Below are 16,174 nucleotides of genomic sequence, written 5' to 3'. Positions count from 1 at the left end.
TTGTCTAGGGACACCACGTGTGCGCACACACACACACACACACACACTCTCATTCGAATGGATTTTATGTAACCTGGACAACAGGACAGAGAGAGAAATGAAGATGCTTGTTTTGCTGCCGTTTGTTTCGGGGCGTGTGCAGGGAAGGACCACTTGACGACTTGATTCACCCGTTTATGCAACTGGGCAATTTGCACTTTATCGATTCAGGGTAAGTACCTTGATCAAGGGTACTGCTGCAGGACTTGGGATTCACACTTAGGTCCTTTGATTCCAAAGGCTGCAGCTCAAACCACTGCACCACCCGCTGCCCCCGAAGTGCCATGTGTGGTTCTCTGTGTGAAGTAGCTTCCTGAAACATCATTGTGGGACTTTGAGCTCCTAGCAGATTGTCAAACTGATTGTTCAAAGACCTGATTATTACTGCAGAATAATTCTGTATGGTGAACTGGATCATCGTGTAATTTGCACCCTCTGCAATTCACTCAGTCGCTCGTTCAAGGGCTCTTCTATCAACTGCTGGCAAATATTGTCTTAGGTTACCAACCGACTGTGACCCAGCAGCTTATCGTGTTGCCTTCCTCTAGCTCATTATGTCAACCGCAAAACACAAACAGGGTCCCATATGGAAGCAGAATCGGTCGTCATAAAAAGATGACAATCTTTTTTTTTCTTTTCAATTTTTTTAACGACTATATTTTTATCTTACTCTATTTATTTTATTATTTATTCTATCCTATTTTCATCATTGCATATTCTTCATACTTCTGCAGTATTTTTCTAATTTCAACTTTACTTGTATTGCCTTTGTAGCGTCCGGACGGGAGTCCGACACGGACGCGCGTTGCTATTACGTCCAAACACAGACGAAATATATAATGACTTCACGTGCAGTGTGAGGTTAGACGTGTACGGTGAGTATTGTAAGACACTCGGTGGAAGTGAAACAAGAAACACGAGACCAGGAAACACACACGGTGTTGGAACTACGGTGAACAGTGAAACGCTAATCTGTGAGTCTGACCGCAACCCTGAGACGTGACAAAATACCGGACAGGAACGATGGACCAGGACTGAAGAACAAGAGGCAGGAACTGACGGGACGGGCACTCGGGACTGGAACATGCACACCTAGGAAACAAACTGAGGGAACAAGAGACTACCAATCGCCAACGAAGCACAAGAGAACTGCTGATTAAGAATCCGCGACTAGTTCTGCTCCGCTGGCTCCTTTTATACCTCCATGTCCTACGAGACTGTGAGGTGATAGGTAAGCGTTAGCTAGCGGCACTGAGTGGCGCCGCCTCTGACCAGGAGGGGCAGTGACCCCGTGGGATGTGACAGCCTTATTTATATTATCTCTTCTATTAGTCTGTATTTCGGAAAAGCATTTCACTGCACGGCGCACTAAGTATGGCTGTGTATGTGACAAATTAAATTCAGACTCAAACTTGAGCTAATGTGGGTTGCACAGTGGTTAGAACTGACACCTGGCCCTCAGGATACAGGTTCAAATCCCACCACCTGCTCTAGTTCCCTTGATCAAAGTACATAGACTGAACTGCTGCAGTAAAAATTGCCCAGATGAATAAATGGGTAAATCAGTGTAACTAACTTAACCGTAAATCACTTTAGAGAAAAGTATCACATAAATAAATGACTTGCAAAGTTTTAAAGAGAGGAAAATCAAGCAATAACATGTCAGATCAGTGAAAATTTTTTCTTTTTTTACTGAACGGCATCGTCCATCGAAGGAAGAAGGTCTTGAAAGAGGGCTGCGCAGTGTCTCAGTTGCTGTCTGCTCCAGAGCCCCTGGATGTCACGGCAACACGGGGGCCAGACCCTCACACACGGTTACATAACAGATGAGTAAAAGCAAAAAGGATGTGCAATCTCAGATTAAACACAAGCGACAAAGAGCGAGGAGCGGGTTCGACATCAAGATGGCACTCCCTGCATTACGCGCACACAAACACACACAGTCTTATTTAGTAAGGTAGAGTCAAGCTGTCTTTACAGACTGATGGTGGCAGCTTTTTATTAAATGAAATGGGGGAAATTAGCAGAGTAAAGGCTGTTTCTCCATGTTTAACTGCGCAGTTCCACCTAAATAAAATCTGTCCTCTTCTCAATTAATTGTACCCCATATAAAGTACCTGTTACCTGTTTAAAGAACCCCCCTTTAATTCAGCTTACTCATTCCCCGTTTTTTGCTGTATAAGCACAGGATGGGGGTGATATATGATATATGCCTATGTGTATGTGCTAAAATCCAAGAGTCCCACCAAAGTGACCCTGAAATCTGAGACATGTAAATGCAGGACTGTCACCTGTATCCAACAGAAAAATCTCAGTCAAGCTGTTTCTCCTGGACTGCAGGCGGAACTTGAAGAAACACAGGACAGGGACCGCCCGTGTGTGCAAATGCCGCAGGGATGCACACCCATCATCACCCAGCGGTCAGCCACGACCCGGACGTCTGGACGGCAGCTGTGTGACACTACCACGCGCGCATGGACGTGGCAGCCCCGCTCGCCTCTGGGACCTGCATCTCTGCGCCATTAATCACAGCCACCTCACAGCGCAGCATCCTGAGTCCCAACATCCGCTGCATCCTCCGAGTAAAACGTCTTTGTTTCCCAGCCCTGCCTCTCCCACAAAGCTCTCATACGCAGGGACAATAACATGCTGTGGAGAGACGCTGTGGAGTGCGGAGTGCTTGGAGCGAAGAGAGAAAATGCTCTTCTAGACTGTAATAAAAAGGATCTTAGAGCAGAGAAAACCTGTGTGCCTTACAGTGCTGCCATTAACTATAGATGGAACGCTAGAAAATTATTAACACGCAGGCTCGGCAGAATGAGTGTCAGTAAGTCCGAGACATCTGCTCATAAGGTGTTTTTGTGTTATTTAACTTCTCCGTGGACGTGTGCACCGTAGCGCCCCTCTGCATAATTTCTCTCTGTTTTCCAAACCAAACCCTTATTTTCTGTTTGTATGTTTATATATCGGGGTGATCGAGGTACAGAAGAGCTCGTCTATACCCTATGTTAAAGAATACATGCATTTTTAAAGAACAACCCGGAAGCAGTGATGAGATAATGCGGCTTCGCTGAGAGCTTTCAGAGCAATGTTTGGTGCCCAGAGAGATGTCTGCATTACCATCATGCTTTCTTCACCTTGAGTTCCAACAACCAAAAGCCCACGTGTGGTCCGACCAGCCAACTTACAGTATAAATACACCAAAGGAACATCCTACAGATACATGGAGACTATTGTGTGTGCGTGTGTGCGTGTGAGTGAGTGTGTGTCTGCGTGTGTGTCTGCGTGTGTGTGTGCGTGTCACATTAATATGAGCCTGGCAGCATTCTATATGTTGGCACAGCAGGTAAAGCTGGTGCCTCACTGCTCCTGGGATGTGGGCTTCGATGCGGGTTTGAATCCAACCCAGTCTGTGTGGAGTTTGCATGTTCTCCCCGCGCTCAACTGGACTTCCTCCAGGTGCTCCGGTTTCCTCCCACAGTCCATAAATGTGTTTCAGGGGAACTGATCGCTCTAAATTGCCATTAGCGTGTGTGTTAATGTGCTGGGATGTACCCAACTTCATGATTCCCACTTTGGACCATTGCAGCCCTGAATTGGATAAGTGGTTTCTCAAAACAGATGGCATTGTGTACCTATTTTAAAACTGACCATCAGCTGTACCAAATCCTGAGCAGGTACCACTCTGTACTAAAAACAGATCTGGGAGCAGAATGTCTCTCTATGTCAATCACATCGATTAAATGTCCAATAGACGCACCCTACTTCTTGAAAACTGAATATACGCATGCTGCGTTTCCATTTTCACGCGATCTGACGGCAGCACAAAAGCAGCGAAACCGGGGAACTCGGAACGGCAGCTGAATTTCCAAATGGCTCCTTCAACCTCAGAAGCAGCCGGAGGAGATGGTCGCGTTCCGGCGCTTTCCAATAGCGCCACAGCGGCCCGGTCTCTTGTCAAACATAAATCAGGCAGATGATTGTATCAAGCTGTATTTTTTTTTCTAATTTTAAGAAGCACGATGGCAGCGAAAGCAGACGATGTAGGACAGTTGAGAGACCACCTGGAAGCAGTGATGTGGTTGGCAGCGACGTGTGGGATTAGACACTCGGTGCAAATGTCACGGTCGACTAGGAAAGAGAGAAGCATCGAAGCGTTCGCACCAGAGGAGCCGAAGCAGGTGGCGACACGTTCCCCTCCAGAGAGTCTCGTGAGTCCACCGGGTACACGCTCTCATGGTGGCGGTGCCGCGCGGCCCTCTGCTGCGTGTGTCTTCTCAGGGGTGTGCTGTACGGGTCCCCACACAGCCCATGTGGAAGCCTTGCCTCTAGTGTTTGCGCTCACCTGCTGCTCATCCCCAAGAAGGACAAGCGCTTTTCGAGCCAAATTTGTTGAGCGCAAAGTGAACGGAGAACAACTTGACAGTTGAAGTACATTAAAAACGCGTGTCCTTTGTCTCAGCGCGTGCAGCGACGCCAAACGCGCTTAGCTGCTTGGAGACGTCAGCTCGGATTCGGTTCGTCTGGATCTCTTTTCTTCCTCGCGTACGGTACTCCGCCGACCATTTTTTCATGCTTCCTTTCCATTTTTGGCATGAAGTTACCTTGCTAATTCATAACATTTACAGTTGTTAGTCCCACTTGGGTTCCTGCTCGTTTTAGTGACGAACATCGCGGTAAATGTCAGTGCGATTATTTGTACCGCTTCTGTCCTTAAGGAGCATATTAAACAAAAGCACCTTCGCATTAATGCGTTTACCTTGAAATGGGTAAATACGTTTTTTGCTCTTGTGGCCACGGTGTTTGTGTTTGCTGTAGTAGACAGACCCGCTGGTGTGTGCCGTTGTGTGATTTAACACATCTACTTTCTGTGTGTTCAGGGAGCTGAGATTGGACGCGTGCGCGTGGGTGCAGGGACACATTTCGGTGTCCGTCGCCCAGGACGTTTTCGCTGCAAAGAGGGGTAATCGACAGCTCAATTATTTCGACTGAAAAATTTCTAATGTTAAACCACACCATCGATGGAGGAGCCGAAGAAAAAGACTTTCTTATCAAACGCGCAGAAAAAAATCTCGAATTATTTTTCTCAAATGCAATTCTGAAGTGTTAGTTGCATTCAGTTTCTGATTTACAGCCTTCTTTCCTTATTTTATTCCTCATTCTTTCTTATTTTTTCTGCTTTTTAAAATGTTCCCTCTTTTTTAGGCCCTAAAACTTGTGTGGGTCCTAAACGCTGCGCCTGCGGTGCCCAATGGGAAACGCAGCACTGTGCCGGTATATGTGCGAGTACGTGTGAGTGTGTGTTTATGACTGTTACGTGCACGTATGTGTGTGTGTGTGTGTGTGTGTGTGTGTGTGTGTGTGTGCCTGTTTGCATGTTCGCATGCCAGCGTGCGCTGTGTATCCTTACATGCCGGTATCTGTACGCGTGAGATTCCCGTCAGTCAGTCCGACCCTCCGGCAGGGATCTCGGAGCCTCTGGCGCGCCCCCTGCGGTGCGACCCGGTGCGGTGTGCGGAAGAGGTCTCCTCGACAGCGGAGCGTGTACACCTTGTCACCATGAATTATGCAGACCCCTGTTTAGCTCCTCGGCAACAAAGAGCAGCAGCTGCGAGGGCAATGGCACCATCGGGAAAGGGTACCTCATTTCCATATCACAGCATCTCTGAGTTGCACAGGTGCACTTTGGGTGCAAAAGTACACAATTAAGCAGACAGCGAGAGCCCTCGTCTCCATCGGTAAGCGTCAGTATCGGTTTATGCCGTATGTCCGAAGGTGGCTGGTTCTATACCAGGGACGAACGTGAGGCATTTGGCATCCAAATGTTTGCTGTGTGGGCTTTCGGAGCAGCGGCGACCCAGCTGTCACCGCTTTACGGTCCGGTATCCTACCATCACCGACACTCGCATTGGAGCTAATAAAACAGAGTTAGTGCAGCTTGGAGCATATTGAGTGTAATTAATGCAAATAGGGCTGTAATTTAATTCTGTCAGGCACTTTATTTTTGAAGGTGTGAGGAGCTAATGAAAGGAGCTGCACACTTCAACACGCTTGGAGGTGTGTGAGTTTTCGGTGTTTCCCAGCACTCAGCTGATGTCTTTGTCACTGTTTGGACAGAGGGTAACGTTGGCATCCTTTTCTCCAGCGGGAATAATTTGCTGATTGGCACTCTTTCTAGCCTGCAGTTGATTATTTCATCTGTTAATGCAGGCGATACGATTTTCGCAGCAAAGCCACAGATCTAGAATGGTGTCCAAATAGCTGCCTTCTCAGGACACCATCACTGAACGTCATATCCGAACTCTAGCATGGAACATTTCCCCCAGAGCATCATCATTCCATCCCATTTTCTGCAACCACTTGTCCCGGGCGGGGTCGCGGTGAGCAGGAGCCTAATGCGGCAACACAGGGCGCGAGGCCGAAGAGGGAGGGGACACACCAAGGACGGGACGCCAGTCCATCGCAAGGCACCCCAAACAGGGCTCGAACCCTAGACCCTCCCCAGAGCAGGCACCGGCTGAATCCGCTGCACCACCACGCCCCCTTGGACATCAACGATTCAATTCAATTCAATCCAATTCAACTCAATTCATCTTTAGAGAGCGCTCTTCTCACACGGTGACAGAGCATTGAACGAAGGATCAAGAGACAACAGTAATATAGATAAAAGGTTAGCTATACATTTAGCGACTATAAAAACTGCAGTACCTAGTAAAGCTATAGAAAAAGCCAAGTGGCCATGGAGGAAAGGAAAACAAAAGACTCCCAACCAAATGGCAAGGGAAAGTACACCTCAGAAGGTCCAAGTGTCAGTGGGAGCCCAACCCTGCTGAGCATTCTAGATCAAAAATGAGTTAAAGTACTAACAGCGAACACAGCAACACTATGACAAATCACTGAATATCACTTATGGACACCACCATGGAACATCCCATTGGACACTGCCGCTGGATACCGCCATGGAACATGAGACTCCACTGCTGAACATCTGTCCTGAATACCACTGATGGACACCACCATGGAACATCTCCGCTGGACACGCTACACTCGACCTGCTCTTTGATAAGTGCATTCAGTTTAAGTGCCATACTGTGAGACCACGTCTGGAAACCACGTCTCTTTTTCCTCTTTTTCCTCTTTCCTAGACTGAGGTAGAAGATGAGGATGAGAAAGGAGACTGATAAGTGCCATTCTCGAACAAATGTGTGACATGTGTGATATTGGCACTCAGAATGTCTACGTACAAAAAGCAAAGAGGTTGCCGTCACCCCTCTGACCGGTGGCTGAAAGGACTGATGGAGAACTGCCCTGGCGAAGATCGGGCGCCTTCCACAGGAGCCCCCCGCAGCGCACAGGGAACAGATGGCCCGTCTGTTTCCCTGTCTCACCTGTGCCCAACCTTGAAAAATCGCCACCAACGATTACAAAAGGACGACAGCCTTTATCTTCCCGGCTTCTATCACACACTGTTTGCCGTTGTGTCACAACGCTGCTGCTTACTCACAATTCCTAATGGGCTGCTATTTTTTAGCCGAAAATCAAACAGCACTTTGTTGTCCGGTTTAACGGAATCTAAATTCAATTGTCCTTTTGGAATAAGATAATTTTTGCAGAAGGAGTGTATAATCATGTTGCATGACGAGTGCTACTAAGTTACAACGTGTACATGACACTTTTCTCCAAAGCAACTTTCAGTGTTATATTTTCCACAATTATTTATCCATTGAGCAATTTAGGATAAGAACCTTGATCAAGGGCACCATAGCTGGAGGTGGGATGCAAAGCTATGATCTTTGGGGCTAAAGGCAGCAGGTCTAACCACTACACCACCAACTGACTATACAGATATTCATGGTAACTGATAAAAGGTTTTAGTACTGCAAAGAAAGACAGAAAAGATGCTGCACTTACTGACTGCATTTACATTTATTTCACATTCATTCATTACTGGTTTATGTCTGATTTTGCCTGCGTGGTACATATGTCTCCATCCATGAGTTTTGGTCTGACCATTACTGAGCCCTGACCGCACGATTATCGCCGAGTTCACAGCTCTTGTCGCAGAAGCTCAGAGATCAGCTGGGCGAAAGGCTGTGAATTCCACTGTGTTTATGCAGATTCACGGCCAGGTTGAGTTTGACACTTCAGTAGCTTTGAACATTTCCACCGATTTGCTGGTTTGGGAATTTTAATCTAGGCAGAAACGGGAAGCGGAATCTGAGCGGAACGTCTCTACGACACGGTGCGGTGGAGAAGCCGGAGCTGAGGCTGCTCAGTGGAGCTGTCAAGCACAATCTCCAAGGATACCTGGGGAGCAGGTGACAATCTGCTGCTTATCTAGAGGTGCTCAGTTCCTCTTAGGAAGGGCTCACTGCGGCCAGTTGCAGCACCCTGCCTGTGGGCACGGAGGCCATCCGGTGCCAGATTTCTCATTAGGTGCCGTGGGCACAGTGCCCGGGGCCCAGGAAATATTTAGGGCCTGCAAAGGAGGGGGAAAATGTTGAATAGAAGAAAATGTAAGGAAAGAAATAGATTTTAAAAAAAAAAAGATTGTGCAGAAATTTCATGCAACAAAAACTTCAAAGCTACATCCAAAAAACATATTTTTGGAATTTCTCTGCATCTCCTACTAAAGTTTCTTTCTTTGGCTTCACCATCAGTTACGTGGTTTAGCATTAGAAGAGTTTAAAGTGCATCACGTTAATCTACATAATTCACTTGCCGTTCACCCCTCTTTTGCGCATTTCGGAATGAAAGCATCCAGGGCTACGAACTCCAAAATCCAGCCCCGGTGGTGTCCTTTCGCCCAAGACACACCCTTCGCAAAGGCGTCACGAGAGGTGCAACTGCGCAGCAGCACGAAAACAAACGGCGAGGCCGCGTAGCGAATTTATCGTATCCGGAGCTGCGGCGCGCTGCTTATTCCGTTTTGAGAGATGCGAAAGCGAGCCGATGGCTGGAATCCACCGGCTCCCCCGAAAGGCGCCTCCCTTTGTTGCAGGGTCACTGCTCAGCGCTTTTGAGGAGCAACAGTGAAATCATTAGCTCCCCAAAGCCACCCTTATAGATGTAGGAGAGCAGCTGCTGTTCTTTTCCTGGAACGCTTCACCGCACGCTCAAACGTCCCTCGCCCAAGCGGTCGGCTTGTCACAAACTGTTCGCTCATAGCTCTTAAACACTTCTGTGTAATCCTGGTAATTAATCTCTTAGAAATGGCACATGGTGGGGCAACAGAAAGGGAAAATAACTGCTTTTTCGACCAACCGTGTACATAAGCCATACATTGTGTCTTTTATGAGCTTTCCTCAGATTCCAGTGACTGCGTTGAGGAACCCCTGGGGAGCCAATGTGATCTTGCTGATGATGGCATTAAAAGAACTTAAAAGTATTTTTCAAAAGCATAACTGTGACCTTCGCTGGATGAGAGATGAAATGCGTTTTACTATGATAGGATGCGATAAAAAATGTTTCTATGATAGGACGTGTAGTGGCACCAGCACAGGGAGGTCAAGTAGTCGGCTGAGTGGGATGAACAGTGAGCTTGGCTCGCATTATTTTAGCCTCTTGAACGTCTGGGACCCCATTTGTATCGCCATCATTCGGGTACGAGAACGGAAGAACCGCCGAAGGTTTGTTCACGTGTCTCTGTGATAGCTCTTCTCCGCCACCTCGTCGTAGTGCAGGATGCGCAAATGTATCGTGTAAATATATTTCTCCTGATTGTGAGCCGAGAAGGCCGATCATCGCCATCGGTCCGTTTATTTCTGGGTTCGTCACTGATGGAATGCGTTTGCTTTTCTGATCGGTGGAGCAGACACATTTTCGGTTCATCACAAAGCTCATCCTAATGAATACGCAAACATGGCAATCAGTGATATATTAATGTAAGTCTGTTACGTGTACTCTGCTCCCATTCTGTCCAGGTCTCTAATGACTGGTTCTAATCATAAAGCTGCTTTTATAGAAAGCAACTTTTCTTGGTGTGACAAAGCCACAGGATTGGGCAATTAGTGCTAACAGTCCCAGATTTTCTATCTTCCTGACCTCGTGGGAATGCAGAACAATCCAAGGACCCTTCCAACTTGACCGCTTTCTGGGTGGCCCCGTTCTGGCCACTATTTTCAACCACCCTCATCCCGCTTCCCCTTCAGCTACCTGCAGTGCCGAAATTCTGTGCAAACACCGCTTATCTTTGTCAAACTCTACCGCAAGGGGCATGGTGGCACAGCAGGGAGCCGTGGTGCAGATGTGGGTTCGAATCTGGTTCAGTGTGTGCGGAGTTTGTATGTTCTTCCCATGTTCATCTGGGCTTCCTACAGGTACTCTGGTTTCCTCCCACAGTCCAGATACATTTCAGCTAAACTGATGACTCTGAATAGCCCTTAGTGTGTGTATGCGTGCGAATGAGTGTGTGTCACCTTTACAGCACGTACCCTGCCTCATAACCTGTGCTTCTGAGATAAGCTCTAGCCCACCGAGACCCTGCTCCGCAAAAGTAGTTATTGAAAATGGACGAGTAAAATGTAGAGCCAGAAATATAGGAGAAAGTGAACATTCAAGGACAACTTGACCACAGACTGCAACGTTTATTTCTTAGTAGGGGGTGATGCCTCTCACATGCAGCTCACAGAGAAAACCTCATTACCATTTTTGTTTTTCTGTGCTGTTGGAGTTATTTGTAACAACCCATCTTTGAAACTAAGAACATAAATGTGAAATCGGGGCTGATGTAGGACTGGCTTTGATTCTGCCGTTAACACTGTAACTGCCAGGAGTGATAGAGATGATGGGATTTTGGGATGAGTGCCTCCCTGGAAAATACCTCAAATGGCCTTCAATCCTTGCTGCCATCGACCTTCTGTTCCCCAGCTCCCATTAAATCAGGAGAGGGTCATATATTCCCTGCCCTTCCAAAGACATCCTTGACAGATGCCATCTGCTTAACGTCTGCTATTGCATTTATTAAATTGTGCTTTACGTCACCCCAATGTGACGGGATGGATACCAGATGCAAACACGAACCAAAATTTGATATGAGTAAAAAAGGACCAAAGGAAAGCCTAGAATTTCTTAAAAGATTTTCCTTTGGGAGATGTTATTTTTTGCTTTTGTATTACTGTACATATTTGAGAACAGCGTATCAGTTATATCAATAGCAGTTTTCATGGTTTCGAGTGGAACATATGTAGAAGGGAGACGTTCCCTGAAGGGTTTCGCATTGTGCCACATCAGTTGCATGTACTCCTCATCGAACGTAAAGGGAAATAGAAACTGTACTAATAGCATTGTTGTTTTTTTTTATGAAGTTCTCAAAATTTAAAATATCACAGTTTGTGACAAATAACAAGGAAATAATACCAATTTCAAATATCGCGATGACGAACCTGTTTAATTGAAAAAGACTGAAGCGGCCTTGTGGGAATAAAAAAGTCAATTTCTCTCTGCGGAAAGCAGCAGAAGGAGAAAAAGGCAATATGGTTTCTGCTTGATTAAATTCCGATCCACTAGTAATTTAGCTTTCGGAATATTGATGTCCGCCAGTTGCAATCCACAGTCTCACTGGAACTGAGGCAGGGAGTTCTAATGGGCTTAGTGACCAAATCATCCTTGATGTCTTCTTGCAAATTGGTACTGATTGTTTCAGGTATGCAGAAATAACGCATTCACTGTGCGACACCAGCGACTGTTACCATCCTGAAGGGCACGTATCTAATAAATATGACCGTGTGGCAGGGACCTTTCAGCTGTAATTTATATCATTTGCCACAGTGGTCAGCTGCTTTCTTAACTCTGGAGATGTGGCTAAATGATCTGTAAAACTGTGGCCAGCAGAGGTCAAATACAGTGCAGACACATCTCAGAATATGATATGGAATAGAAGAAAACCACTGTAAAATCTATATAATAGTGCCACATCTTGGGCTATTGCTTTGTAATCTGAAGGTTGCTGGTTCAAATCCCACTCCTGCTGTGGTGTTCTTGATCAAGGTACATACACTGAATGGATACAATAAAAAGTACCCTGGTGATTAAATAGCTAAATCATTGTAAGGTGGATTTTTTGGCACTGTAAGTCACCTTGGACAAAGCAATAATCTGAAAAAATCTTGATATCTTGAATAATGTGTTATGCCGGAATGGACTATGTTTCCATGAAAGATTAATACTTTTTTTTGGGGAGGGGGACTCGCCTGTCTCTATAAGCCCCGTTTGTTCGGGCGCCATCTAACGGTGGTGGAGTAAATAGTTGTAAAAAAACATATTTACTTGATTGTTTCATGTTCTCTGATACAAAATAGCAGGGGGGCTCTGTGACCCTGTAAGGTCCCCAGGTTTAGGCTGTGCGCAGAAATGGACCTGGTCAGTTTTTATCATGTATCTGTTGTGGCAACTAAATGAGTTTATTAATTTACATGTACATTTATTCATAGCAGACGCTTCTCTCCCTACATCTCAGTCAAGTCAACAAGCTCTAACCCGTCCAGTGTTTCACTCATTGCTATTTTATTGAGAAAAAATTCCCAAGGAAATTATAGTTAGACATGTAAACCAAGGTGCCATGACATGAGATACCAGGGGTTTGCAGCAATCATGTCACGAGGCTCTAATTTTCAGATTATGTCTAAAGTTTGATTATGTTTGTATGGTGACGGCATGTTCCGTGTATTTTCAGCAATTAATCCCAGCAGCATATCCGTGTGTATAAAATGCGGAAAGGCACCAGATGGGAGTAGCTCTTATTATTTCCAGAAGTCTTTATCACAGGACACCCGATCGCTTACACGGCAGAGCGTGTCGCCACTTTGCAGCCATGTGTGAGTTTTTCCCACGAAATCACCTTTTCCATTTTTTATACATATATGTATATACTATGAACAAGTGGCTTTTGACCATCTCCTTCATCTGAAAAACATCCACTTAGGCAGACAAGCCCTAATCCTGGTGGAGGGTTGTGTGGGGGGACGGTGTTACTGTTGGGAACAGTGACAGCAATCAATCCCGATTCTGTTACGGATCAATTATTACGTACCACTTCTGAACTGCAACAATGAAAACGTGGGCTGATTGCATGTGAGTGTCACAATGCGGCTGTGGATTGTGGATTGATTGTGTCTCTCAGTCTCTTTTTCTTTTTTTTTTTTTTTTAATTATTACTGCTATTTTCATCGTTGTTGCCGCCGCTCTTACCTTCTGCTGTCTCCTTGCCATGTCCGTCGGCTGCTTTGCGTTGAACGGGTACGCGATGCACCTCATGACAAAGACGTAGAGCTGCAGCCTCTTCTTGCGCTCCTCTTCCTCCCGGTGCATCCTCTCCGCCTCGTCCTTCTCCTTCTCGCTGGCTACGGACGGGCTCGGGCTCGACGGGCGGCCGCTGCTGGCCCTGCTGCTGCCGGGAGCCAGCCCCCCGGAGCTCTCGCTGGTCCGGCTCGGGGAGAGACGCGATCCGGCCTGGGGGGGCATCACCTCTTTGCTCTCCTCCTCCACGATCTCGTCCGCTTCCTCCTCGCTGGACGACGGATCCAGCATCTTGGATCTTCTTCTTCAGGTCGCTCGTTCACCTAGTCAGGTTTGCGAACACGGGAATCGCTGGATGTGAGAGACTAGGCGGACGGAGAGCTGCTCCCGGAGCCCCGCGATGAAAGTCCGCCGGATGAAACTGGGAGCCCGGCGGCGGCGCGCGGCTCAGGCTGTGTCTCCGCTGCGGGCTGCGCGACTCGCCCGGAGGAGCGCAAAGGTGCGGTGGATCGGCGCGCCCGGCGCTCAGTGACTGTGTCCGAGCTGCTGTGTCGAACCCCCGTCCAACCAACCAACCAACCAACCACCCGCCCCGTCAAAACTAGACTGTTGCTGCTGCTTACGTGTGTCCTGTGTTTTAACCCTTCAGGCCCCGCCCGGCCGAGCGATGACTGAGCGACGCGCTCGCGCGACCGGAGAGACCACGCCGAGGCTGCGCGCGGAGCTGTCCGGGGTGCTGAACGGAACCGACGGCGCGAGGGATCGCCGGATGCGCGCCCGTCCCGTTCGATTACACCGTCGCGTTAATATTGGCAGGAAATGGTAGTTAAATCTGCTCCGGCCAAAACTGTATGAATCGAGCAAACCTTTGTACAAATATCAGCGAGACTACTACAGCTACTACTACTAACAGTACTAACAGTACAACTTATACCATCACTAACACTATCACTACCAATACTACTACTAACACTTCAATAACTGATAGCACTTCTGCTGACACTGCTACTGCTTCTACTACTATTACAAGGAGTATTGCTAACACAACTACTACTACCTGCACTACTACTACCACTACTACCACTACTAGTACTACTACTACCACCACCACCACCACTAGTACTGCCACCACTACTGTCCCTTCTACCACCACCACCACTACTACTACCACCACCACCACTATTACTACTACCACCACTGCTACTACTACTACCACCACTGCTACTACTACTACCACCACCACCACTACTACTACCACTACTACCACCACCACCACTATTACTACTACCACCACTGCTACTACTACTACCACTACCACTACCACCACCACCACCACCACCACCACCACTGCTACTACTACCACTACCACTACTACTACCACCACCACCACTACTACTACCACCACCACCACCACCACCACAACTACTACTACCACTACTACTATCACCACCACTGCTACTACCACTACTACCACCACCACTACTACCACTACTACCACTGCTACAACTACTTCCCAAAAACACTGGCACTGATTAAAAAAAAAAAAAAAAACAAAAAAAAAACTGTATGCAAGGGAAGCCTTACTAGTTCGATATAGACAGAACACATGTGGGGTTCTGACCCCCACGCAACCTGTTGAGTTCGAATTCTTAACCAAAGAACTGGATGACGAGAAGCATTGAAAACGCTGCTCTGATTTGAAGGACTCAGCTGTGAACGCGCATGTAAAACAGGGAAATGAAGCAACGCGCACACATTGCTGTGGTCTGGTCATGGGCAGAAACACACCCGTCCCACGGTAGCCAAGCTCGAGGTTACTTTTAAGTGACATTGTTAGACTGCAACTGCAACAATGTATGGAAGCTAAATCGATTCATCTTTATTCTTTTATCTTGAGTTGTTTGACTGCATTGTCACATTAAGAATGACACGAATGCCTCTCATACACGAAAGTGAGTGACAGCTGAGAACCAAAGAGAGCAAAAGACACGCCCCTTCAAGGAATGCATCTCTACATCTCCACAAAATGTCCCCTCACACTTCACTGTTGTTCTACATGGTTTATCAAAGCAGCGCATAAGGAGTAGGACCCCGATGTGCTGCTGTCACGAGAAAAATCTGTTGCCTTTTTATCTTTGGGACAGAGACAGTCTTCGTCCATGGACAGGGAAAATGAAAAATGCATGCTCTATGATGCGCAAGCGACTAGAGCGCATACAAAATGTATGGCTTGTAAATATAATATAAGCGTTATATGTAACCGAGGGTATGACGTTAGATTTGAGAACGAGGAGAGGGCCAGGTTCGCGGACAGCGAACTGTGGTTTGGTCATACGGCCAGCAGGTGTCGCTATTCACTCTGTTTGAGGGGTTGCGGCGATGGTCGAGGAAGAGACGAGTCCAGATTAACCAGGTGTCAGAAATGAAAGTGAAATAAAACGCAGATTTAGAAGCGAGAGCAGAGCAGGAGCGTGCTTGTAGTGGGCGTGTTATGGGAATTGTGTATAAATAGTAAGGCTCACCATTGTCGAATCAGGCTGGCGAAATCAGCTGAATCATGTTTCCAAGGAATATTTTTAAGTGCACGTTAAGATATAATGTGATGACTTTTCCATTTGAACACACTCGGCGCCCATCCTGGAATTTGGAAACACTCAGGATGTGAGACAGGGAACACTGTGGACAGGACGCCAGTTTACCTTTTATTATCTTGAAACAGCATGTGCAACATTCATCTGCATCTGATCACTTTATTATCTATGAAATGAATAAAGGCGAAATAGAGACGTACAATTATTTGTTGGGTGGGGTCTGTGAAAGTAGTGGAAATAGTCACAACTGGTAAAAAAATATGCAATAAGACTTCTATTTTAACATTTTTAACATTAAACTTTTTAAA

General features: G+C 46.8%; 1 protein-coding gene across 9 annotated transcripts in view; it reads right to left on the bottom strand.

Annotated features, from left to right (window-relative positions):
* Positions 1–13,889, bottom strand: part of cadpsa (Ca2+-dependent activator protein for secretion a) — a 111,729-nt gene extending 97,840 nt beyond the window's left edge. For all 9 annotated transcript variants that reach the window (XM_018734126.2, XM_018734129.2, XM_018734128.2 and 6 more), the window contains exon 1: positions 13,228–13,889. In XM_018734126.2, coding sequence (XP_018589642.1) covers positions 13,228–13,566 — 339 coding nt within the window. In that variant the 5' untranslated portion in view covers positions 13,567–13,889. The remainder of the gene's footprint in view (positions 1–13,227) is intronic.
* Between the last annotated feature and the right edge of the window lie 2,285 nt (positions 13,890–16,174).

Source organism: Scleropages formosus, chromosome 22, assembly GCF_900964775.1.
Source record: "Scleropages formosus chromosome 22, fSclFor1.1, whole genome shotgun sequence".
NCBI classification, from domain to species: domain Eukaryota; kingdom Metazoa; phylum Chordata; class Actinopteri; order Osteoglossiformes; family Osteoglossidae; genus Scleropages; species Scleropages formosus.
This window is presented reverse-complemented; position numbering and strand designations above follow the sequence as displayed.